The sequence below is a fragment of the Colius striatus genome, chromosome 9 (genome assembly GCF_028858725.1).
Source record: "Colius striatus isolate bColStr4 chromosome 9, bColStr4.1.hap1, whole genome shotgun sequence".
NCBI classification, from domain to species: Eukaryota; Metazoa; Chordata; class Aves; order Coliiformes; family Coliidae; genus Colius; species Colius striatus.
The window spans coordinates 24,145,535-24,169,503 of record NC_084767.1 but is presented as its reverse complement, the minus strand read 5'-3'; the positions used below and the strand labels follow the sequence as shown (position 1 = coordinate 24,169,503).

The 23,969-nt window shown below is 39.9% G+C and overlaps 2 protein-coding genes across 8 annotated transcripts in view; both read right to left on the bottom strand.

Moving 5' to 3' along the window:
• LOC104552611 (RNA-binding protein 44) overlaps positions 1-5,718 on the bottom strand; it is a 49,131-nt gene extending 43,413 nt beyond the window's left edge. Inside the window, 9 exon segments of the mRNA XM_062001954.1 lie at positions 135-239; positions 532-602; positions 1,540-1,565; positions 1,659-1,833; positions 2,755-2,931; positions 4,049-4,107; positions 4,231-4,777; positions 4,779-4,840; positions 4,843-5,718. Coding sequence (XP_061857938.1) covers positions 135-239; positions 532-602; positions 1,540-1,565; positions 1,659-1,833; positions 2,755-2,931; positions 4,049-4,107; positions 4,231-4,777; positions 4,779-4,840; positions 4,843-5,718 — 2,098 coding nt within the window.
• Positions 5,719-9,087: 3,369 nt separating this feature from the next.
• Positions 9,088-23,969, bottom strand: part of LRRFIP1 (LRR binding FLII interacting protein 1) — a 117,824-nt gene continuing 102,942 nt past the window's right edge. For 5 of the 7 annotated variants that reach the window (XM_062002248.1, XM_062002250.1, XM_062002249.1 and 2 more), the window contains one exon: positions 19,691-23,179. In XM_062002248.1, the coding sequence (XP_061858232.1) occupies positions 21,096-23,179 (2,084 nt within the window). In that variant the 3' untranslated portion in view covers positions 19,691-21,095. Of the gene's footprint in view, positions 11,944-13,276; positions 13,382-13,867; positions 13,948-14,380; positions 14,499-15,079; positions 15,127-19,690; positions 23,180-23,969 lie in introns of those variants that run through there. The other 2 variants (XM_062002253.1, XM_062002254.1) reach the window with 1 other exon arrangement.

Genomic DNA, 23,969 nt, shown 5'->3' with positions numbered 1-23,969 from the left:
GTATAATATAGAAGTGATACAACATGAAGCATTCCAGCTCAGAAAGGACAGTTGAGTAGCTACATCTATGTTTTACAGAGGATTTGTGGTTTTTTCTAATAACATAGGTTTTGTCTTAGAAGCAGACAACTTACCACATTCTACCTTCTGATCTTCACGTTGCTCTTCAAATGTCTTGGAGGAAGGAGAGTCAGTTGGCTGACCACAGTCAGTTAAACATATGGGCTGCGGATTATCCAACAAACATGTTTCAGCTCTGCCATTTGCACCTCATTACATTTTTCTGAGCTTCAGAATATTAAATGATAAAACAGGTCAATTTTAAAAAATTAACCTACTGACACCTTTGAGAACGCCTGTGTTATTTGAAAGAATGATGAAAATTGCTGGTAATATCAGCTGCATTTGCAATTACTGGCAGAGAATCCCAGTTGAACCCTGAAGAACTGTGACTAGATTTGTATACAGCTAAGAGAAGACTATGCTTCACAACACAATGTCTGGGAAACAGTAATGAAGAAGTCCCTACCATATTGACAGACATTTTCCTTTCTTGCAGTTGTGGTGCCTCAAAGTCAGCTTTTCTTGGGCCTGAAACTGAACTAAAACAAATCCAAGAATGAAATACAAAATACGGCACAACAATTTTAAATTCTACAATGACACCCAGTAGTCTAAAATATTAAGTATTTCCAAAATCTCATGGTAAAACTAATAAAATGTGCTTAATAAATCTTAGTTTAAAATGAGAATCAAAGTTTTTTGATACTTATATTTGATAAAAGCATTGGTTGCAACCTGAAACATAAAGCTACATTCTAGGTTTTTGTTAGGCTGTTTTTCCTTCATACCTACAGGGCTTTCTGTGTGATGTTTCAATGTATTTTGAAATCTGTGTAGTTTTTGATTCATTTTATTAATACTTAACACAAAATTTGAAAAAGATCTCTAGTTATTTACCCGATGCAGTAAAAACTTATTGCCAAATTCATTTTAATCTTCACTTACAGAAAGTGAAGAACATACATGGTCCTTGAACATGCAGTATCATATGTGTGCCTGAAATATTGTTTTCCTATCATTCTTCATGACTGAATGATAATCTTAGCAAAACAGCTGCTTATATTCTTAACAATATCTTTTGTTGGCAGTAAAGTCTTTTTGTCTGGGTGTTTTTCTGCATGGTTTTGGCTTTCCAGGTTTTGTGGGTTTGTCTTTGCTTTTATTTTTTTTATGTGCCATATCCTTAACCTTAGAGACGAAGACTTCAGTAGTGAAAGTAGGGAACCAGGAAAGCTACTGGTATATTGAAAGCTTTTGCTATAAAGACAGTAAAAACACAACTCCATAATTTGATATTTAAGCACTACAGGGTACAAATTTCCTTAAAATAAAATCACTATATCCAAAATTCTGTGCTTAACAGTTTGGAGCAACAAGGTACATCCTGAAATAAAGAAATTCTAAGTTTAAAAGATACTAAACATACTTTTAATTTATTTTGAACTTTAATAAATACCACAAACATGGACTACTTACTTGTAGCAAAGATCCTCTCTGAACAACTGTCAAGGAAGAAAACTTTGTTTTAGTTTTCTGAACAAATTCTCATTTAATTTCTCATTTATATTAAAAATAAAAAAAAAATAGGAAGTTACCTTGCAGGGGACATAAGAAGAGGAGACTGAGAAAAACTTAATCTCAGTTGATAGCGGTGGAAGTACATTTAAAGGTATGCCCATTTTAATTTTCATTTTCATACTGTTATAATCCTTTTTCAGCTTTTCTAAAACCAACATGAGAGATGAATCTAATTCAGTTTTCACGTTACATCTGTTAAAATACAAGAAAGTAGGGTCAACTTTAACAGATACTTCTTTTATTTTACTGCTTCCAGAATTGCCCAAGCATTTTCCAGCGTTTAAAATTTCTCTGCATCCTGCAAGAACATAAAGAGAGAAACTTCAGGAAGTTTTGCAAAAATCAGTCAGTACATTTCCAGAACAACTGTTTTTTGCATAGTGTATGCACTCTGTTACAGCAGGATTCCCCATTTCAGACTCAAAGTAAAACGTTCATTTCTATTTGGACCCAATCCAAGCTCCCTCCTTGCAGAATAATCCTGGGAACGTGTCACTGCAGTCATCACAAACGCTGCTTGCCTTTTCTCTTTACATGTGCTGTCTCTTCGCACCATTGTACCCACGCTGTAGCTCTCTGAAGGCTTCCTGTGTGTTGTAGCCAGCTCTCCTGAACCCTCTTCTAAGAAATGAAGTTTTATGGCTATCCATGGCACAGTAAAGCTTTCACAAGTAGGGCTTGGCAGAATTCCAGGTTCACTGCAGGACATATGCTTTGTCAGCTACAAACTCTGCAATCACTATCCTCTTCTGGCCTCTGCTCTTCCCAATTCTGCATCTACTCTCTTTCTCCTTTACCATTTCCTTTTAGCTTCCCCCTCTACATCCCGGGTATACTCATGACTGGATTTTCTGTCCTATTCCTTCTGTACTTTTCCTCCTGTACATAAAATCACTCCTGGAAATAAACGGTATTTTGCCAGGTCTGTAAATGCTACAGAAAATTTTAGACTGAAAGTAAGACTTGGTAGTTACAAAAAGCCCATATTTTGGACAGTAACATTAATGATAAATAGTATTACAAGCTATGGATAGAATATATCAGTAACAGTTAGGAATTAATACCTTTTAACCAAGGGATCAGTTTCATTTAAAAGGATATTAAAGCACATGCCTGCTAAAACACGAGTTTTCCTCCAAAGCCAGCTTGTAAATCTTCAAGCAATGCTGATAGCACATCTGATAATGAGTGTTCACAATCTGCAATTCTGCTTCAATAGCTCTTTGCAGTACTTTTTGACAGCAGCTCGATGCAGAATTCTTCACAGCTTGTTTGCCAAGGTGTACCAGCCTTTAAAATATTAATAAACAAAATCTTGAAGCCCAGAAATAAATATTATACATTCCTTGTGTTTTATTTTGAAACAAGTAACTTTCCAGAAGCTAGTTCTGATATGACTTAAAGAAAAATTAGATCAGTTCCTCTATTTACTACATGGAAAAAGATGATGTCTTATAGTAGCTTTTGCATTACAGTCAACCTTAACTGAGAGGTGGGAACTGTACAAGCATCATAATTGTTCCTACCCAAAAAGTGCAGTCATAAGAACAAGAAGAAACTTAACAGCTCTCTTTACCTACAGACACATTTACTTTGATTCTAGTCACAAAATCATTTAGGTTGGAAAGGACCTCTGGAGGTCTGCAGCACAAATCTCCGTTCAAAGCAAGGCTAACTTCAAAATTAGCTTGAGGCCTTAGCCAGTCCAGCTTTAGTGTCAGGTTTGGGTTTAAATCTCCAGGAATGGAGACAATACCGATACTACTCACTTTGTGAGAAACTTTTTCTTACAACCACTTCAACCCTGCTGAAACCACTGGCTCCATCTCTGCAAAGCATTTGACTCCATCTTCTCCGCAACTCACCACCAGATTGCCAAGAACTGCAGGGAGGTTCCCCACAGTCCCAGTCTTCCCCTCCAGCCTGACCAAATCCAGGCCCCTCCACTCTCCTCACACTGGTGGTCCACCAGTTCCCCTCACCATCTCTGTAGCCTTCTGTTGGGCTCTACCCAGTCTGCCCATCTCTTTGTTGCACTACAAGGCCCACAGCTGCAGACACCTTTCCAGATGCACCAAACTGAGAAGAAACTCCACTTTCCTCCATCCGCTGGCTGCACTCTCACTAAAGCGGGTCTGGTTTTCCTTCTCTGCCAAATGGGAGCACTGCTGACTTAAAGTCAATGTGTTTGTGGCCAGTTTGCAACTGCAGACCAAGGCTGCTTTTGTCTTTACTCAACTTCAGGAGGTCTTACGCTCATTCCTCACCCCTCCAGGTCCCATCCTGGAACCACCATCCAGTACACTTTTAATACCATCAGTTTTGCTGAGTCACAGACAACTTTTGTCATGAAAAAGCATCTTACCCAGTATCTAGAATTCTCAACCAAGAACAATTCAGGACCCACCTGCCAGTGCTTATCTTCAAATCACTGCTACACAGCTCATTTTTTGATTCCCACTGCTCCTAAACAAACAATCAATTTAAAAATTACAGATTAACATTTGTATGGACAAGTTCTGAGCAACTTCAAGTTAAAAAAAAAAGTTTATCAAAACTGCTTGGTTGTGGTTTTTTGTTTTTAATTACCTGTATTTGTGAATCTCTTTCAGCTATTGCAGTATTGCTCCTTGAGTGTTTTTGCAGTGTGTCAGTAAGCTGTGACTGAATTTCCTCTGCACTACTGGCTCCACACGACCAGTCTGTACTACAAGCAACGTCCACACAGGTTTCCCGGCACCATCCCGCCAGGCGCGATTTGTTTGTCGTTGTTATCTCTGTGTTAACAGCCCTGGATGAGAGCCCAATCAGAGTGCTGGTGCTTCTGCTTGTTGTAAAGCAAGCTCGGAAATCAGAACTTGCATCCACAGCCTGGTTAATCATAGATTTGCTGGCGACGTTGTTCAAGGTCTCATGATGCTCAGAGTTCAGACCACTGGTACTTCCACAGGAGGATTTATCTGCAACTTCTACCCCAAAAAAGGGAATTTTGCTCTTGACAATTTCCAAGGGTGGAAACTGGGTATCAGCATCCTTTGAAGTGCAGTCAGAGCAGCTGGTATCCTGTGCACACATACCAGATTCTTCATGACTGCAGAAATCAAAGACCCCTCCACCTCTGCAAGACTGCGTGGCTACTGCAAGGGTCCTCTCCCTTGGTGACAGTAAAGAACTGTCTAGAGCCACTGAGATGCTGTGAACATGTCTGTTGCTCCTTACAGACACTTCTTCACTTGCAGCCATTTGGGGTGGCAGTATGCTGTCGATCAGTGGTACATACTTCACCTCTCCATTTTCTAAACCATCACATATAAGTAGGTTTGGACAGATCCTTTCTTTACTCCCACAAGAATGACTTTCAAGTGTGCTTCCACAAACACTATGATATTCTGTTTGCTCTTCCTGATGATGACAAGTCATGCCACTGCAATCTGACAGAGACACTTGAAGCAGGTGGGGAAGTTCTGGCATAGCTGATTCGTGGCAGGTCTGGTCATCTACACCATGCTCAGCGGCAGAAGGACAATCTTCTGACACGTCCAAGAGATTTTGTTTCTGTGTGACTTCCCTCCCCAGAACTTCATGAACCAGATCTATCAGCTTTAAGGTTTCAATTCCTATAGTTTCCTTTTGCTCAGAAAACTCACGTGAGCTATTCCTGTCATCAAAATCTTGCTCACCAGCACTGAAATACTCCATCTGTGAATATTCACCTAAATGGCTTTGTCTGCAGTCATCACACATCCCACAATTGAAGTGCATGTTGTCACATGTCCTTCCTGACACGTCATCCTCTTCCTTGCTTTCATCTACCTGTGCACAGAAAATTCTCATTCTCTTTTTGTGATACATTTCAATATCTGCATCTAAAGATGAACTTAAATAGGGTAAGCTTTCCTCCGACTTTAACTTTGAAACATTTGCAGAAGGTTCCTGGCCAAAACCAGAGGAGTCTGCTCCTGCTGCAGCGTCTCCAACAGGCACCTGCTCAGCTTCCTCAGAATGTGAAAAAGGATGGGAATTCTGCCTGAAGCGTCTCCTTCTGCTTTTAACTTCACTGTTCTTTTCCAATTCCATGGTACAAACATTTAAGCCTTTCTCTGCATATGTAATCCACACAATTTATTTCCACCGCAATCTCTCAAAGTCATTCATCCACTTGTCACTTCCTATCAGTTTCTCACCTTAATAAAAATTAAGAGAAGTTTTATAGACACTCTATGGTATACAAGAGGACATGACTGTTTAAAAAATCTTAAATTAACCATCTTCTACCTACTGCAAGCTACCACAGAAGCTATGAATTATACATTCCCAAAGAAACATTAAGAGCTCAAGGAAGGCTGTTAAAATAATTTGCAGTTCTTGCTAGTGTGATTTCAACCAAGTAAAAGCACTCTGAGAGATCAGTCAGTCCTATAGTTTTCCACTCTAGGGCAGTTTCTCCACACTGAAGCATTTCTTATCTGAATCTTTGGAACCCCTGTTAATATACAGCGAGTGATTCACATCGTATGTTAACTTCATGACAGGACAAAAGGTGAGTGAATGCATGTACTGACTCTGAAAATAAAGATGCCAATGGCCATGGATTCAGTGACCAAAAACCGACTTCATGTTACTCTTGGCTGTATATTGGCCTGTAAGGACTCCATACCACAGAAAGCTTACCGCCTCTTGATCCGTGACCAGTGTATTTACTGCAGGGAACATGCTGCAGTCCTGGAGACACAAAAATTCTAAAAGCTACTTGAGTGGGTGAAGAGGCAAGTTTAGAGCCCTCTATCTCCCGAGAACTAAAAACCCTTCAGGTGTTGTACAGAGTGAACATGGAAGCATATTCCTTTTAACTCTGAGGAAACAAGATAAAATGGTTATCAAGCACAGAACTGTAAGAAAACCTCAGAATTTTCACAACCAGGAAGCGTACGTTATAAATGAAAACAGGAACATGGTTTCTTGGATCAGTGTAGTTCTTTTAGCAACAGAAGAAAACTGGAAAACACACCAAAGCAAAGTGAACACACCTGCTCTGGTCTTGCAATAAACCTAATTTTATAGCAAACAGGAACATAAAGCAGCAAAAAAGCATGTAGGGATGGAAGATGCTTGTTGTGATTCTTGTTTTTTGTAGTTACCAGTTCTTCTCTGACTTACCCTAGAAGCTTAAAATGAAGTGAGAGATGTGTATAAGCATTAGATGTATTTCTCAGGTATGCCTTCTAAACTGCTGAAATGCAGGTCTAACCTGACTATAACCTGACATAAAGAACAGCAAGTTAAGAGTCCTGTGTGCAGATCTTCCCCCTGCAAGGGCATGCAGACCAACAGACCCACAGGCTCATAAGCTGGGTTTCACATGCTTCTAAAAACACAAGTCATTGGTTCATTGTCGAGAAGAGGTTTCCAGCATGGTGAAACACAGTTCATGCAGAACTGAGTGATGACACAGGCTGCTGGTGAAGCACAAGGGCAGACTGGAAACTCAGGCCTGTTTCTTGGCAGCTGCTCAGGGATTATGCGAGTTCTGCTCACTCCATATATAAACAGTGTGACTCCAGCCTTGGATTTGCACACAAAGCTTAACAGAGGGGAACCCCAAAAGTTAACTTCACAACAGCTTTTCCTTGCAGGAAAGAATGGCTTGCCTCTCGAATCAGCATCCAGCCATCCTGCTGAGGCTCGTCATTAAAACGACACCATTTAAAATCACTTCATAACAATAATTTAAAGCTTTTAACAGAACTCATCAGTCGAGGTCAGCTGCTCTCCAAAAAACTCTTACTGTGATTTCATTATACACTTCTATAGTTATTTTGTTTAAAAAATATTAGCTTTCTTATTACACTAACGTCCATCTCCTAATGGAAGTTTTCAGCAACTAGACCTGGGAAATGGAAAACGTTGCTGTCTCACCACCAAGGCACACTTCAGATGCCTGTACATAAACAGCAATGTATCGTCACAGAGAAGCGACATCCCTCCACCTCTTTTTCCTTAAGGACAAGTTAAGAACCAAGAATCACAATACCTCTACCAATATCCTAGATAATTAACAATCACCTCGTTGCTACTAATTATGACATAGCTAGCCGCTTACCGCCAGCGCGGTGGGTCAGAAACCGGCCCCGATACTTAAGTAAAGCTTCCGTGCCACAGCCCGGCCTCGGGGAGAAAACGGGGTGTCCTCAGAGCAGCCCCCGGGCCCGGCTCGCCCCAGGGACATCCCCAGCAGGAAGCAGTGGCCCGTGGCTGCGGCCCTGGCCCTGTCCGCACGAGCACCAGGCAGCTGCCCGAGCCCAGGCCCGGCCGTTGCGCGCCCGCGCTAACGGCGCCGCGCGGCGACCGGCACGCGCCCAACGGCTGCCCGCCGCGGCTCCCCGCGCGCGCCTCCAGCCCATTGGCTGAGATGGAAGCGCTGCAGCGCGATTGGCCAGCGCGGCGCCTGCGTGCTGCCGGCCGCCCCTCGCCGCGTGCGTCGGGCCCGTGCGGATCGGGCCGCGGGGCTGCCACGGCACGGCCGCGCGGCTTCTGGCGCTGTCACACTCACACAGGCTTTCCAGGCAGCGAGCTGGGAACGGCAGCCTCTAAAAGCGTGTTGCTTCTGGGCCCTGCTCCTTCCTTTAAACACACTGAGTTCTCAGTAAGTGCAAAGCATCAATTAGGTGCCCAAAACTAACTCCCAAACCCACATAAATCACTTGTTTAGAGCATTTAAAGCACACAAGCACCAACCTCCTCCATGGGCTATTCCACCTAAGCGATCTCCTATGGCAATATCCATGATCATACCAAAAGTAATATTAAAACTGACACATTTTGGAGGAACCCAGTTGCCTCATCTTGTGAAGGATTCTTCCAGGGAGATTTATGATGTGGGTTACCTATATGTTCACCATAACTTAAGTGAACAATGAATCAGAATGGTTTTGGCTTGAAAAGAGCTTTTAGATGATCAGGTCCAACCACTAACCTCACTCTGCCAAACCCACCACTAACCCATGTCCCACAGCACTTCATCTATTGGCCTTTAAATATCTGCAGGGATGGGGACTCCACCACCTCCCTGAGAAGCCCGTGCCAGTGACTAACACCTCCCCCCGTCAGGGAAAAATTTCTTCTCTCCAATCCACACCTCCCCTGGGAGAATGTGAGGTCATTTCCTCTTGTGCAATCACTCCTTACTCGGGAGAGGAGACCCAATACCATTCAAATTTATCTTCACAGATACTGTCTCTGTCCTCTCCCCATCCCAAGTGCACCCTGCCAGTAAAGATGTTAGTGTTTAGAGGTCTCACACCAGTGCCTTTAGTCATGCAAGCCCCTGCCTTTGTACATTTTACAACCAGTGTTGCTCACATTTGTCAATCTGCAGTAATCTATTAAAAAGGAAAATGAGGTGTTACACCAGTATCATCCAAAAAATCTGTATTTTCCAAGAGAACTTTTACCAGTAACATCATGATGACAGATCACTCCATAAAAACTACCCAAACAAGTGTCATTTTTATTGGCGAGTTCTGCTCATGATTTTCCTTTTCCACACTTGTATCTCCTAACACTTTGATTGAAAACAACAAAACAGAACATTTTCATTAACATTCCATTTGCAAACAATAAAATTATTTAACAATTAAAAATAAACTAAAGGATAACAATTTAAAATACAAATTCTAGGAAAACCTATCCTGGCTCCTCCAGCAGCCATTCCTCGCCAGGCTGTCACCAACTTGGCTTCACCACAGGCTGGGTACCGAGGCTTTGTTGTTTGGAGCTTTAGTAAAAAGGACTGGGGCATGTGCTATTATTACCATTCATATCCCTGTTCTGTACATTCTTCACAGGAAAACAGAAAACAATTGCAGTAAACCAACCAGTACTTTTTCTTCCCTTATTCTAAAGCTAAGCCATACTGAAAATTAAGGGAGAAAAAGTGGCTGCAACATTCAGCTACTTTACCACACACAAAGATTTCTGCTAAGAGCATATCCAGGTTGAAATACACATCTGATTCCATCATGAGATTAATGCTTATGGGGTGTGAGATCTACTTCAAAATGATAAAAATGTATCTCTTAGATGAATAAAGTATTATTTTCAGCCTTTTGGACCAAAACTTAGTTGCTAGGTTGTTTCTTCTGAACCCTGCCAAGAGACAGTTTTCGCCACTACCACATATAAAAAGATGACTGGTGACAATCAGGCACCTTATAATCAGTTAGTAAGGTTTCTTTAACACACTTGTTTGCATTCTGAAAAACCTTTAGTTCATTTTTTAGGTCCCAGAGGCTTTGTACACCAGAAATTACACAAGTCAAGCACAGAAAATCATAAATTGGTATCCACAGTGATTTTGAGGTATTCCACAAGAAAGCTGGCTTTGCACGTGAATGTTCCTCTCAAAAAACAAACAAAAAAGGAAGAACGAACCCAAAGCCCTAGCTGGAGTGGAAATTTCATTTAAAAGATTCCTTTCATACCCACGTTCCACCATATTTGATCAACAAGGACATAATTATTTCCCCGGGGACACAAAAAAAAAGAAAGAAAAGTCTTCTCCTTTTCTGGGAATATTAATTTCGGTACTTAATTTCTGGGTGAACTCAGGTGTTATTTTCTAGCCAAACCAGAGAAACACATTCAGACACTGTTTTTGGTTTATTTATAATTTGTGAAGGTGCTCTAAGAGGATAGCAGCCGTCCCCTTGCGTTTAAAATAGCAGCAGTTTATATTCTAACCTCCAGTCTGCAAGGAAGAGGCTAGGGAAAGATCTGGACCGGAGAGTCTGAAGACCAAGTTAAGAAGAAATGGTCTCCCAAGTCTGGATTTGGCTTGACAGAATCATATCTATTGAGGCAGTCAGCATCAACAGGACGTTGTTCCCGTGGAACGGGAGATGGTACTTTATACCTAACGGACAGGTCACCTGCCTTACTTGCAAGCTTTTCTGTTAGGGCTGAAGGAGGAAGAACAGCTTTATTCTTCAGGTAACTGCTGTTGTCCTTTGAGTAGTACATTCAGAATAATTTATAATAAACCACAGCTGTAGTGCTAGTTGTGTGTAATAAATTGCCCGCAACATCTTAACTGGCTATTTTATTTTTCATGAAAAGTGTAAAACCTTTATAATGACCTTAGGAGGAAGTAGTTTGCTACTTATGTAGTTGTACAAAAACCATAGGCAGTAACATTTTCTAAAGTGCTTCTTATCAGTTATTTTCTTAAAAGTTACACTTGCAGTTTGTAGTGGCATAGTTTCCTAGTAGTTCATAGACCAGTAAATAGTTTCTGATGTAAAAAACCCATTAACAATTTTGTTTAAGCAAATGACACTTGCTTTGACAAATGCACCCAAGCGAGTGATCTAAGTGCAAAACCCACCATTTTCTTAAAATACGGCCTTATGCTGGTTTATTAATGCAATTTTACATCCTTAGAAGTAGTTTACTTCAACTCCAAGAGCAGGGATTAAATAATACAAATAAAAGTTGAAAATTCAATGAAGCTATTGCCTATTTACCCTGAAATAAAAAGGAGTCTTGTGATTCCACTGGTGCAAAAATCCCTCCAAACACCTTTGTTTTATTGGCAAAGTCATTTAAGGTCACTTTTGCTTCCAAGACCATCTTCTTCCATGGTTTCCACTGAAGGAGTTTTGCTTTGTAATGGCTTGTGGTTCCACAGTGATTTGTAAATGAAAAACCTACTATGAATAACTCTACTGTAGTCACTAAATTAATGATACTGTCATGAGAAAGTCCAAAACTTAGTGTTTTGGGGGTTTTTCAATTTTCAGCAAGACACAAAATTCCAGACCAGTTAAAGTGTTTTCTTTGACTGCCATTTTAAATGGCAATAAATGGCTGCTATGTCTTCTGGATGGAGAACTTAGCGAGATGCCCGATGTGCTTCTTAAGTAGTAGACAGCTGTTGTACTCCTAATGCACCCAGAGGATGGTGTAAAAAGGTTCCGCAGGCACAGCCGTTTGGATCAGCTACTCCTAGGTATATAGTGCAGTAGGTTTGAATCTGCATTAAGAAAACCACAGTTGGGTGGCCTGTAGCAAATGTCAGGGTTGTCTGTTCTCAGAAGGCATGACACAAAGCATCCTGGACAGCAAAAGACAGAAGCATCTGCAGTGTTGTTCTAGTTCTGTCAAGTAGCAGTAGTTTCCATCGGAAGGGGGTGGTTATTGCTGAGACAGTAAAGCACTCCGATTGGCTTTCATCTTCTCCAAGCGTTTTACCAGATGACCATTGCTGACTTCAAGCTCTTCAGTTTTATCCAACGCTGAACGAAGCTGAAGGAAGGAAGCATAAAAAACCCTTAACTTTTGCAGTGTTTTCCCTTTCCAAAGAAAAAACAAGGTTTGTAGTTACCAACACTAACTGACATATTGCTGGAATTTCCTTACAAGATAAAGCAGTTGAAAATTCCCATTAGCTGAGTTAGAAGTAAATGTGTAATTGTTTTGAAGGCCACACACAGAGGTCTTTTCTAAGGACAATGCCAAGAATCCAAGGTATTTACAGAATGTTGAACAAATGGCTCAGAGGTTGACTCAACTTCTGAAGCACCAATGCTCAGAAGTATCTGCTGGCTGACATATGCCAGTTTCTGTGTCTGTCTTTTTATGTTTCTAAACTACAGTCACAGACAAGACTTTGGTGCCTTCATTTTCTCTAAAACCCACCACGGGCTGAGGGCAGGGAGAGAGGGGTGGATTGCACAGAGCAGTATTTATAGGTAGCAGAGCAGAGGAGTATTTAGAAAAAGCAAAGAGGCACGCTGAAAAAAAAACAAAAAACCCTCAGGTGTGAAAGAAGATGAAAAACATATTTAAGATGGTTGTAGCAAATACCTGGAGAGTACATTAAGTCTGGTAAGACAAATAAAGTAAAAGTTACAGACAGCTTGAAAATGCAATGTTTTAAGAGACAGAAACATGGGCAGTCTGTGGAAGGACACACTACAGCGAAGAGGCGTGAAGAGATTGACAGGGCAAGCAAAACAGGCTCAATAAGAACAATTCACATCCATTTCTCACTTGAGTTTAGACTCTGAAGCTCTAAAGTTTGGCCTGTCATTCCTGGTAAGGTGTGGCAACCAAGTTCAAGTAATGAAGCACACAACTTCACAGCAGGATTTCCAGTCTTCCAGTGCTGTTATTTCTTAATCAGAGTTTATAACACCAGAAGTAATGAGCCTTCAGGTACAAGAAAGGCCAAGCACAGAAAAGTAGAAACAGATCTTCAGCTTGATGAATGTTGAACCATGGGAACATTCACAGTTGCAAAGCAGCATGCAAACCTGAGAACGTGAAGACTGCTTCTAGATTCAAGTTGTACAAGTAGAACTTGACTTCACTGCAGAGAACCAGCTTTGGTACAAAGCAGGGCAATGCAAGTCGGTTTAGGAAGGAACGGTGAAATAGTAGGAGGAATTCAGACCGTTACTCCACTTTTAGTGCTGAAAATTTGATTACACATTTTGAACAAATAACTAAACTAATAAAAAAGGTAGACGTTTATTCTTTGCTCTACCAGGAAGGGTAGTTCCTTATCTAGAATGTATCAGATAAACAGGTCTGCCCGCATGACTGTTGGCCTATGACAGGCTGCGTTTAGAGTTACCTCTCTCTGTAGTTTGCGTTTCTCTGCTTTCAGTTCATCTTCTACTCTTTCAGCATTTTCAGCAGCAGTTTTGTATCGGGCTACTTGACCTTCCAATCGTATTACCTGAGGAGATGGCAATTTTTTTTTTAAGGTAAAAGCTGTACCAAGAAGCTACTTAAGTTTTACTGTTCCACTAGCTGTTAAGCAATAACCAGAGAGATGCTAACTTTTCTTTAACAAAGGTATATTTTGAGGAAAAAACAAGGAAGCCTGGCCATGGTAACTTACTCTAGACCTTTTATACATATCCATATGCTTCCAGCAACCAAGAATACAGTCTATTGACAAAATTTATCATGGCAAGGATATCACTGACATACTCTGGACAAGAACAAACAGTCAAAATTGAAGTGTCTTGTATAAAATCTACATTATTACATCATACGCCAGCAGCCATTTAGAAATTGGCAACAGCTGGGCATAAGAGTATTCTCAAGAGTTCACTAAGGGAAAAATCACAGTAATCATTATTTCAATTTATATAAGAAAATGCATTTTTTCTTTGCATTCTCACCATGCCTAAACAAATAGAAAAAACCAGAAACTTACATTCTGCTCCAGTGCTGTTATCTCTTGCTCAGACTTTGCTAATTTAAATTTGAGATCACTGATCTGTCTGTTGGCATCTCCTAAAAGAATTGGGAAATTTATCAGAGATGTCAGAATAAGCATTGACAGTGTCTAACAAGTCTGTTGTAAATTTTCCATGCTACAGGGATCTACTTATGGCAGCGGTGGAATAGCAAGTAGTCTCTGTCGAAGAAATGTCCAGCTGACAAGTACTATTTACAGTCTCACCTGGTTCCCTTCTGAACCCTCTGAAAGCAGAATTAACCAGGAACTCACCCCAGCTCTCCTGGGGACAGTAAGGGAGATTTCCAATTGCAGTCTTGCTCAAAGGATAATTGCTCCCTCACCTCTAGCAGAGGCTGACTCCCAGTTTGAAGCTCCCTTAGAACTCACAGCTCCTTTTTACTTGGAGCCATGTGGTTATTATACAGATATATTTTCTCTTTCACATGCAGGATAGAAAAGTTTCCTTAAAATCAAAATGCAGCTCACTTTGGAGGTCAATCATGTGCATATCTGTCCCATTTTCCAGAACTTCATGTTCTGACTGCATATTTTCCATCTTGCCATTCTTTTGCTTTTCTTCCAGTTGTCCCTTTAATTTTTTAACCTGAAGGACACAAAATAATTAATTAGTTATTAAAATCAGAAAATGGTCTTAGTACTCAAATTCACTGAACTATTATAAAGCAAATAATATTTTTTAACATGTAAATTACAAAAAATTTTTCACAACAGTGATTTCCTTTATTCTTTTGAAATCCTAAATTCTTTTGAAAATTTTAAGTATCAGTGCTTACTTGTACATTCAAGATCAAAAATAACAAGTGAAAGAAGACCGTTTTATTAAAAAAGCCATAAACATTCTGTAGTACAACATTCACTTACAACATTCTTAAAACCCCAAACTGTGACTAAAAGACACTGAATGGGACTGGTTAGCAACAGGATTGGGGGTCCCGTCTTTCTTCCACTGTATCCTGAGTTAACATGCAGGAGAAACGATTCAGAGGAAAAATAAAGTGGCAAGCAAGCCAGTATGTCCTCAGCAAGAGCAACTTGGCACACATTCTGAAAGGCAATGGCACTGCTGTTCTATATCTTACATTAGGGCCATTTTGATTTTCTTCATCTCTATTATTCTTATCATCGATTAAGTAAATACATGGCATTTGGTCTTCCTGTGATTACCTGGTCCAGCAAGGATTCTCGTTCATCAATGAGTTTTTTCAGCCTGTCTGAAAGAGAAAATGGAAAGTTCAGTGCTGATTTGGTCAAATTGCACATTTCAGAGCTCATCTGATACAAAACTGAACCGTTAAGGTTAGTGAAACTAATGATGAAGGTAGTTATGCACGTACCACAGGGCATGAGGCCAGAGAGAGGGCTGGGAAGGGGCTGCAGCCAGGGGAGGTTATGTCATTCTCACAGAACATGCTTGTCACGGCAGTAGCAGCACCCAGCTGCATGCAAAGAGGCTAATCTTCTACGTTAGGTTAGCATGCAAGAACTCTAGGGTCAAACACAACTGCAACACAAAATCTCACAAATCTTTACAGTTTAACATCATGAAAATACGATAAACACCCATCACCACAGTTAAGCACATTGTCAGCGCTTCAAATCTTCACTTTTATTGAACAGTATGGCAATACTATTTGGTGTTATCTCCAGTATTATGACCAGAAAAACATTTTCCCATTAGATTATTTTAATTTCAAATGCAGCAATCTGGTAAAACATTCTTTTCTTTTTGATCATAGCCAGCTCTCCTGGTCAAACATCAGGTGGACAATGGGCAATCTGGACCAACTATTGTGCTACATTTGAACTTGGAAGTGTCACAGCCCCTGGGCATGTGTGGCTTTGATAAATGAAGTGCACAATACAGAATGACACAACTGAAAAAAATAACTATAAAGTAAGTAACCAAAGCACTTGGGGTTTTTTTCTGCCCTATTAAGAGGTGCAAAAGGTGAAAGCCTTTTAGCAGATACTCCCAAAATTTATATCACAAAAATTACCTCATAAACAACCTGAGCTTGTTCCAGTGTACCTCAGCAGAAGCACACTGGAACATAAGTATTCAAATATACTTAGAAGAGGATGTATTGGCCTTGGACAGGTCTCATTCCAGAAGTTTGACCTGACTGTTTATTGCAGGTTTATTGAGCTTGCCTTCCTTGCCAGCAAGCAGTCACCTGTTCAGAACCCAGGGTGTTTGGGGCTCAACTCCACATCTATGGTCTGGCCTGTTAATTTAAATGGTTAAAATCCAACATCACTCAAGAGAAACATAATTTTATAAACTTAAGGAAAGCAACTGACAAATTACAGCTAGAAGTCTGGTGGGCTTTTCCTAGGTAAATCTGTTGATAGACAAATATTTTTTAAAAGATTTAAAAATACCAGTCCTCATTTATTGTTAAATCCTGAACAAACCCAAGTCTTGTGGTTCCCCTTTTTCCTTGTTAACACATGCAGTAAAGGGACTAAAGAATCCGCACTGAATCAAATCATAGGAAAAACTTCAAATGAAAGTCCCTCTATGTGGCAGACATATACAGTCCATTAGCTTGTAATAATGTGGTATGTCATTCTCCTCCTTGGTATAAAAGTTCCCATATAGCAGCAGTCATTCTAGATCAGGGAATAAAAAGTTTACCTTGGCTTCTGATGCAGTATCTAAACACAGATCTTAAAGTGACATCCCAGTTCAGTGCACACTTTGAACCTCCTCAAGTCTTACCTTTCTTCTTTTTTTAAGCAAACATTGTTACACGTGAGCATTGATATGAAAAAACAAAAGTAAACAAAAAAACAACAAAAAACCCCCCCATTTTGGTAAACTATCAAGAGTAATAAATTTTTTTAAGTATAAACTCCTTCACAACGATAAAACAATTTCACATAGCTGCATGAGAAGGGAAGAAAAAGAAGGTTAAGACAGAAATTCTGTAAAAGATGAAAGACAGGGAAGAAAAAGAAAGGTCCATGAGGAAAGCAAGGACAGCAAACAGTAAAAGAAAGCTGAAGAGATACTCAGATGGGGAGATAGGACTGGAGTCACAGGTCAGCACAGATCAAGAAACAAAGTTCTGAAGACTGTAAAGAGAACAAGGAAGGATGCAGAAGGAAACTCTAGGCCACTACAAAATTTGCCCAAACATTCACTGCAATGGGGACAAATAATCTACCTTGATCCTGATAAATAATGTAATCCTGACCCAGAACAGTCATGCACACTGCTAAGTAACTTTCCTTAACACAGTCACTGCTGTAGGGTGAAATACATCTGCCTGAAGAAAGGACATCTACTCCAGTTTCCAGTAAGGAAACACATCAGCTTCCCCCAACTCCTTTCCCAGCAAAATAGATATTTGCATTTTGGGATGAACCTCCAAATCCTATCTCACCATCAATTCTCTCTTTCCTTATTACACCTGTACACCCCACTGTGACAGATGATGTGTCAGCAGTAGCATTTACAAGATCACAGAAAAAATTAGTTTGCTAAAATTGTCATTCATGTAGAAAAGTTCTCTGCATGTATAAGTGAAGGTCCTCTAAAGTTTGACTCTTAAAATTCCACACTAACATGGAAAACTTTAGCTTTAATGCATATCTCTGCAGAGTCACCTTAATATTGCATTTAGGAGAGATCTGAGGACCTTGAGAACAGGTATGCAGAAAAGAGCAGCTAATTAAAATTCTCATCTGTGAAAGTCATTATCCTTATTTCAGATACAAAGATGGTACAATGAATAATTATGATTGTGACATGCATCTCACTTAAAAATTTAACTTTGGTAACATGATTCACTGCACCAATTCATGGCTTTCTACACAAACGAGCTTAACACAGGGCTGATGGAGGAGCTGTGCCCCTGGAAGGCCTGGGGGAGAGGAGGACACAGAGAAGGGCTTTTGGCACAATTTGCGATGCAAATGAAAGGGGTAAACTGTTCTTGGAAGGTGGAAAGATGTCCCATGAAACACATAGTACAAGCAGCCGAAGAAGTGTCTGCAAGAATCCAACCATCAGATCAGTAGCAGGTTGGGTAATCCACCTTCTCTAGACATATCAATTTACTTTGGAATGTGGGAAAATGCAACAAAAAACATTGAGAAATGCCTTCCTTTCTCAGAAGAGAGACACTGCTGGGGACAGGCTTGTGGTACAGTAAATAAGCACAGGATTTAGAAGACATCAGTTTGCAATACTGATTTTGTGGGGGACAGGAGAACAAAGGAGACATTGAGCAAGGCCTTTCACTATTACTTGCTGAACAAGAGGAAAAAAAGAAGTTTTTCTTCAGCTACTGCTTTTGAAAGCATTTTGAGTTAGCTCTGAATTCACAGCAACCAACACACAAACCTGGGATACAGGCTACATGTGCCACTAGGTGTTGAACTGAAAAAACAGTGAGCATTTGGAGTGACAGAGCCATTCTGGAAGACAAATGTCCTAGACACCGAGCCTGGTGCTCACTGCAGCACACGTCAGCAGGCTGTTCCTACTTAAAACAAAACAGGTAACAAAACAGCAGCAGATTTGAATCTTTATTTTAGTTCATCTCATGATTTCTTGGTTTCGTGTTAGACCATGAAAAGATGGACGTCAATATTTTTCTGTCTTTGAAAGTCGAAGACAATGAAGAAAGAAATAAGCTACATCTTTTCTTGTGTCTGTTGGATACTGCAGGGGAAAGGATGAAGACCTTTCCATTGTGTGACTTGACAAAAGATGCTGGGTAATTCTTCCTGAATTATTAAATTTTGAATATGACATCTAGAAGTTCCCTTTATCTTCTGGATGATCTGAGACCTCTGCCTCTTCCTCAGTGTGCATATACTGAAACAAAACCCCAAAGAGGTAAAGAATACCATGATCACCTTTTCTCCATGGTACTTGCCCAATTCCAGAAGTCAGTGACTAGCTGCCAACAGAGGTACCAAGCAGCTAACATTCCACGATGGATTTCTATCAGCTATTCTGTGTTGCCTGTTCACATTCTTGCTCCTACTCTAGTTTCATTGAGTTGGCCAGTTACTGTGGGATAAGAGCTGGTACATGGACAGTTAAAACTGGAGTTGTTTCTGCTTCTGTAACTTGGCTTTAAAAAAGACCTCTCTTACAGATGCTTTGTTTTCTGAAGTAGAAAAACTAGAGTTCAGATCACCTCACCATTAATTCCTTTGAATATCCATAAGCTTTTCTATGAGAAGGAAACTCGTGAGAAGTATAGGAAATACTGGCATATGCCTAATTTAACTCAGAGTTGCTTATAAATCTATTTACAAGTATAGGTGAAGCTGGTAAGCATGTTCAATTATACATTCAAGGGTATTTAACATTTAAATATAAATACATTTAAAATCTTTTCAACATTAAACCATATATTACTGTTGCAAGTATAGCAGAGACAAATCTAAGTAAAACACCATGACATAGTAACAAAAGATGCTTTTAAGGTGTGTGACTTTTAGATCAGCATTTAGTATAAACCCTTAAGAAGAACAACTACTAATACTTACAGAAGCTGTGCTGGAACTGTTGTAAGTTGGAGAGAAGCCATATGAACAGAGTTAAAAGTTTATGGTCCTGTTACAGGTTTACAGTATGGGTGCCATCATAAATTAAAGGTCCTCAAAACATCAAGGCTTACCATTCCTAGTAAGATAGATCTTCTAGCTATGTAGCACAACACAATAAATTCAAGAAAGCGGCAGAAAAATGTTTTGGAAATTACATCATTTAAATAAATATACAGGTTTATAAACAGTGCTCTGGACAGGCAATTTTAAGAATAAAATATGTTTATTTCAATTATATACAGCTCAGTACATTTTGATATACATCTTGAAATTTTGCAGTCTATTTTGTACTCCCATCAACTTTGTAACAACAATCCAAATACAGCCTTTCATATCCCACCCCAATTTCTCAGTTTGCATTCCCTTAGGATGTTCATTCCTTAAAAATTCATTTAAAGTTGTTTTGTATGAAAAACATGCTCTTCTTCCCAAGCACTAGCAAAGATGCAAGAAGAACTATACCAGCAGAATCAGAGTGTCTAACTTATGCCAGCAGCTCAAAGCAATCCAGCCTTTCAAAAAGGCACAAGGGCCAGTACACAGAATAGCACTTATCTTTGGTCTGATATCCAACATGAATTAAAACATGCAAAGTTATCTTCTTTCCAGAAAGGAGAGGTAAGAGAGATAAAAACATATTTTCAGAATCATAGCTTACCAAAAAAAAAAAGTGCAGTAAGGAAACGTAACTTTAAACAAATATCTTCTTGGAAAAATATATATTTTATATATTCATAGTTAGACAATACTTGATAGCAAACACACATTACTGTGTGTATTGACAATGTCTTCAGAAAAAATAAAAACTCATGGCAGACATGGTGTATAAGGCTTACTGTGGTGCAAAGTGCGTAGATGAAGTAAACATTTATATGTATTTATTCCTTTCAGCAAACTAAGACCTGTATGTTCCACTATCCTCAAACTGTACATTTTCTTCGAAGTGTTTTAACTAAACAGATTTGCAGTGATCTAACTATATTTTGGAATATGACCATATTAGAAATGCACACAAAGTGGAATGACAGTATTATTTTTCCCACAGAAAAAAAATTTAATTGGTTCTTAAGACTTCAATTATTCAGAAAGAAGTTTCAATATCAGATCAGTTTTGCTGATCTAATGTGTTCCTTCATGAAGTGTTAATGTACTTGCTGTGGATCTCATGTGTATAAGTCCACATAAGTATGCACAAAAGTTCACAAAGGTCCAAAGCACATAAGTACATTCAAAACATCTATTATCTAGACTTGGAAAAAAATAATTTCCTATGGAAATTCTTCAGTAGTAGTTATCCACATTGAAAATACTTTAATCACAGGAGAGTTTGAATAGTTGCTTTGTGAAGCTTGCTCTTTTGGTGATAAGCTTTTAACCTGAGACACAGCAAAACCAAACCTGCACGTGATTTTTTTTGTGGCTAGGCACATCAGTGAACAACTTAATACTTACATCATTACCACTTACATAACATTGTATTATGGTAGTTACCAATAAGGAAAAAAACTTTAATAGTATTACTAAGGTCTGATGTATTGTGCAAAGTGCATGTTTCTGTACTAGGACTGATCAGATGGCATGTAACTCCTGTAATCTTCAGAATCTGAACTTAGGATATTGCACAGTCATCTCTGGATTTACCCTTACCCCTTCTACTACCCTGCAAATCCTCCTTGCTTTGATCCCTGTTATTGCCAGCACTTTCCAAATCCTGTTCCGAAACATTTTCATCCGTTATTTTTTTCTCTTCATTAGGATCTGATGCTTTGAGTTCATCTTCCATCACATCAGTCTTCTCATCAGTTTTCCATGATGCTTCCCCTTGCAAGCACCCTGTTTCTTCAGGCTTATCTCCCGTTTTACGCTGCCAGCTGTCATCTTCAATGAAGGCATCTTTGGTTTCTATTTTGTCTGTTCTTTCTCCAGCCTCATCTGTTTGGGCAGTTTTTCCAACAGCATCATTGGCTCTATCACACTCTTCCTTCTGTGTATCATCTTTCTCTTCATCACATTTTGCATCACTTACTAGTATCTGGTTTGATTCTTCATCAAAATCAAATGAATCACCATCATCTTCTGGGCTTTCCTCTGCTGGACCCTCCAATTTAACTTGTTCACTAACATTTTCACCTTGTTCCACTTCCTGTGCCAGAGAATTATTTGCATCTTCTACAGAAGCAAATCCAACACCATGGCAGTCTGCAAGCTCTAACTCTTGCAGGTTTCCTTTCAGGGTTTCATCAACTTTATTTTCAGTAGTTACACTAACATCCACATTTGACTTCTTTTCAGGTTCACCTTCTTGTTTAACTACATTCTGCATTTCAGTTTCTAAACCAGTACTTTTCTCTCCCACTGTATCACCTGCTGTTTCTTCACTACACTGAATTGTTTGATCTTCTACCCATTCTATCCCACTGTCCTCTCCTTTCCCAGACTTATCCCCTGCTTCCAATTCTGAGTCATTAATTTTGTCATCTGGAAGACTTGGGTCTGAACTGGCTTCCCGAGTTATCACCTCTTTCACAACACCCATGTCTGACTCTGCCTGCTGCAGCACACTTCCTTTTAGCTCAGTAATACAGCCTACAGCCTCCACAGATGCCTCATCTTGCTCGCCTGTTTCTGCAGAATCCAAACACATCTCCAACTCTTCTGTTAATTCTTTCTTCTTCCTGTCCTTCTCAGATTTAGCATTTTCAAGTTCAGTTTTATCTTGCTTATTTTGTTCCTCTGTTGACGCTGAAGGACTGTCCTCTGAAGAAACTGGTTGGATGTGTGCCTGATCTCCTCCACTTTCCTTTTCAATTGTTCCTGCTGGGTCACCACTTTCACATGGCTCTGTCCCCTCCAAATGCACAGACTCCGTTTCCCTCATCTGACCCTGAACTGTGTTCCCAACTTCATTTTCTTCTTCAGCTCTATCACCTCCTGTTTTATCAATTCTTCCATCAGTGCAGTCTTTGCTTTCAACAACCTTTTCCTCCAAGACCCTTGTAACCTTGTTTTCAGCATTTTCTTCACTGTCCTGGAGGCCCTCACCAAGACTCTTCACATTTACCACATCGCTAGGCAAGTCTGCTTCTGTAACCTCTGATAGCCCTCCCTGGTTAGAAACCAACTCACAGCTCTCACTTCTAATGTCAGCTTCTTGATCTGTTTCATCATTATCACTCGGGACATGGCTAGTTTTGAAATCCTTTTGTTCTTCCTGTTCGGGTGCAGGTTTTTCCAGTTCATGCCCTGTACCTAAGTCACTAGGCATTTCCTGAGGAGTCTCAAAAATCTGATGGCCTTGCAGAGAGTCCACCTCTGAGCTCTGATTTGTCTTTGCATTTAAGTCATGGTCTTCAGCCTCTGTACTAACAGGCTGTTGGACTGCTGTGCCTGCGGACTTGGTCTCCGTTCTCAAATCATCTGTGTCATTACTATCATTTGCAGAAGTGCTCCCTGACAAAGGTTCTGTAAGACTTTTAATTTGTTCTGCAAACTTATCAGGTAACATCGCTGTTGGCAGGGCATCACATTCTTCAACCATTTTTTCTGCCTTTGCATTTTCATCAGCATGCAATGCCTGTACTTCCTGCTCCTCAGTCTCCTCTTTGCATTCCTCATGCTCAGTATTCTGCAAGATTTCTCTTTTCCCCATATCCTCCAAAATCTCATTTTTCACGTCCACTTCATCTGCTTTGCCTAAAAGACCATTGAGAAAGTTGAAGGGACCACACCATAGCACTTACCTCCCCACTTAAAACCCAAAAGACAATGAATCAAAGAAAAGGTTAATAAAAGATCAGCTTTTGCCAATTATGTGAGGCAAAGCAGCAGTTGAATTAGTAAGGGTTTGGGAGTTTTGATGAGTGAAATTCACCACCACCCTCTCAAAGCAAGAGTCCCTGGCACTGGCTTGTGTTTTTGTAAAGTGAAAGATTTATGCTCTTGGCTGTGTGAATTACAGCTTTTGTAGGTAAGAACAACTGTTTCAAGCAGTGCAATTTAACAGTCATACTTGCAGATGTAACATTAAAGATTATTTTTCCTCAGCAATATTCTCTGCACTGTAACACCACTCTATGCATACAAGAGTGCGTCTGATGACATTATAATGAAGTAATCAGGAGTGAAATATAACTGAATAATCCTCAAGTACCATTAACAGGCATCATCAGTGTGTACGACGAGCATCAAATGCAAAATCTGATTGGCAAGCAGATAGTTCAGCTTTTTGATGTTACCGGGACAGATCAAAGCTCAGATACGTGGTGCCCCTTACAGCCACTTCATCCACCCAAAGAGATGGAGGACTTCTGTGATTTTGAGATTTTTTTGGTAACAGTTTTTTTCTTCAAGTTGTATTTAAAGGCAAGAGATATTAGAACAATAGTGGTTGTGGTTTTAGCAGTTTGGTTTTGGGTCTGTGTTGTACCCAATTCCAAAAGAAATCCAAACCCAAACCAAACCCCAAACAAGCTCAAAAACCCAG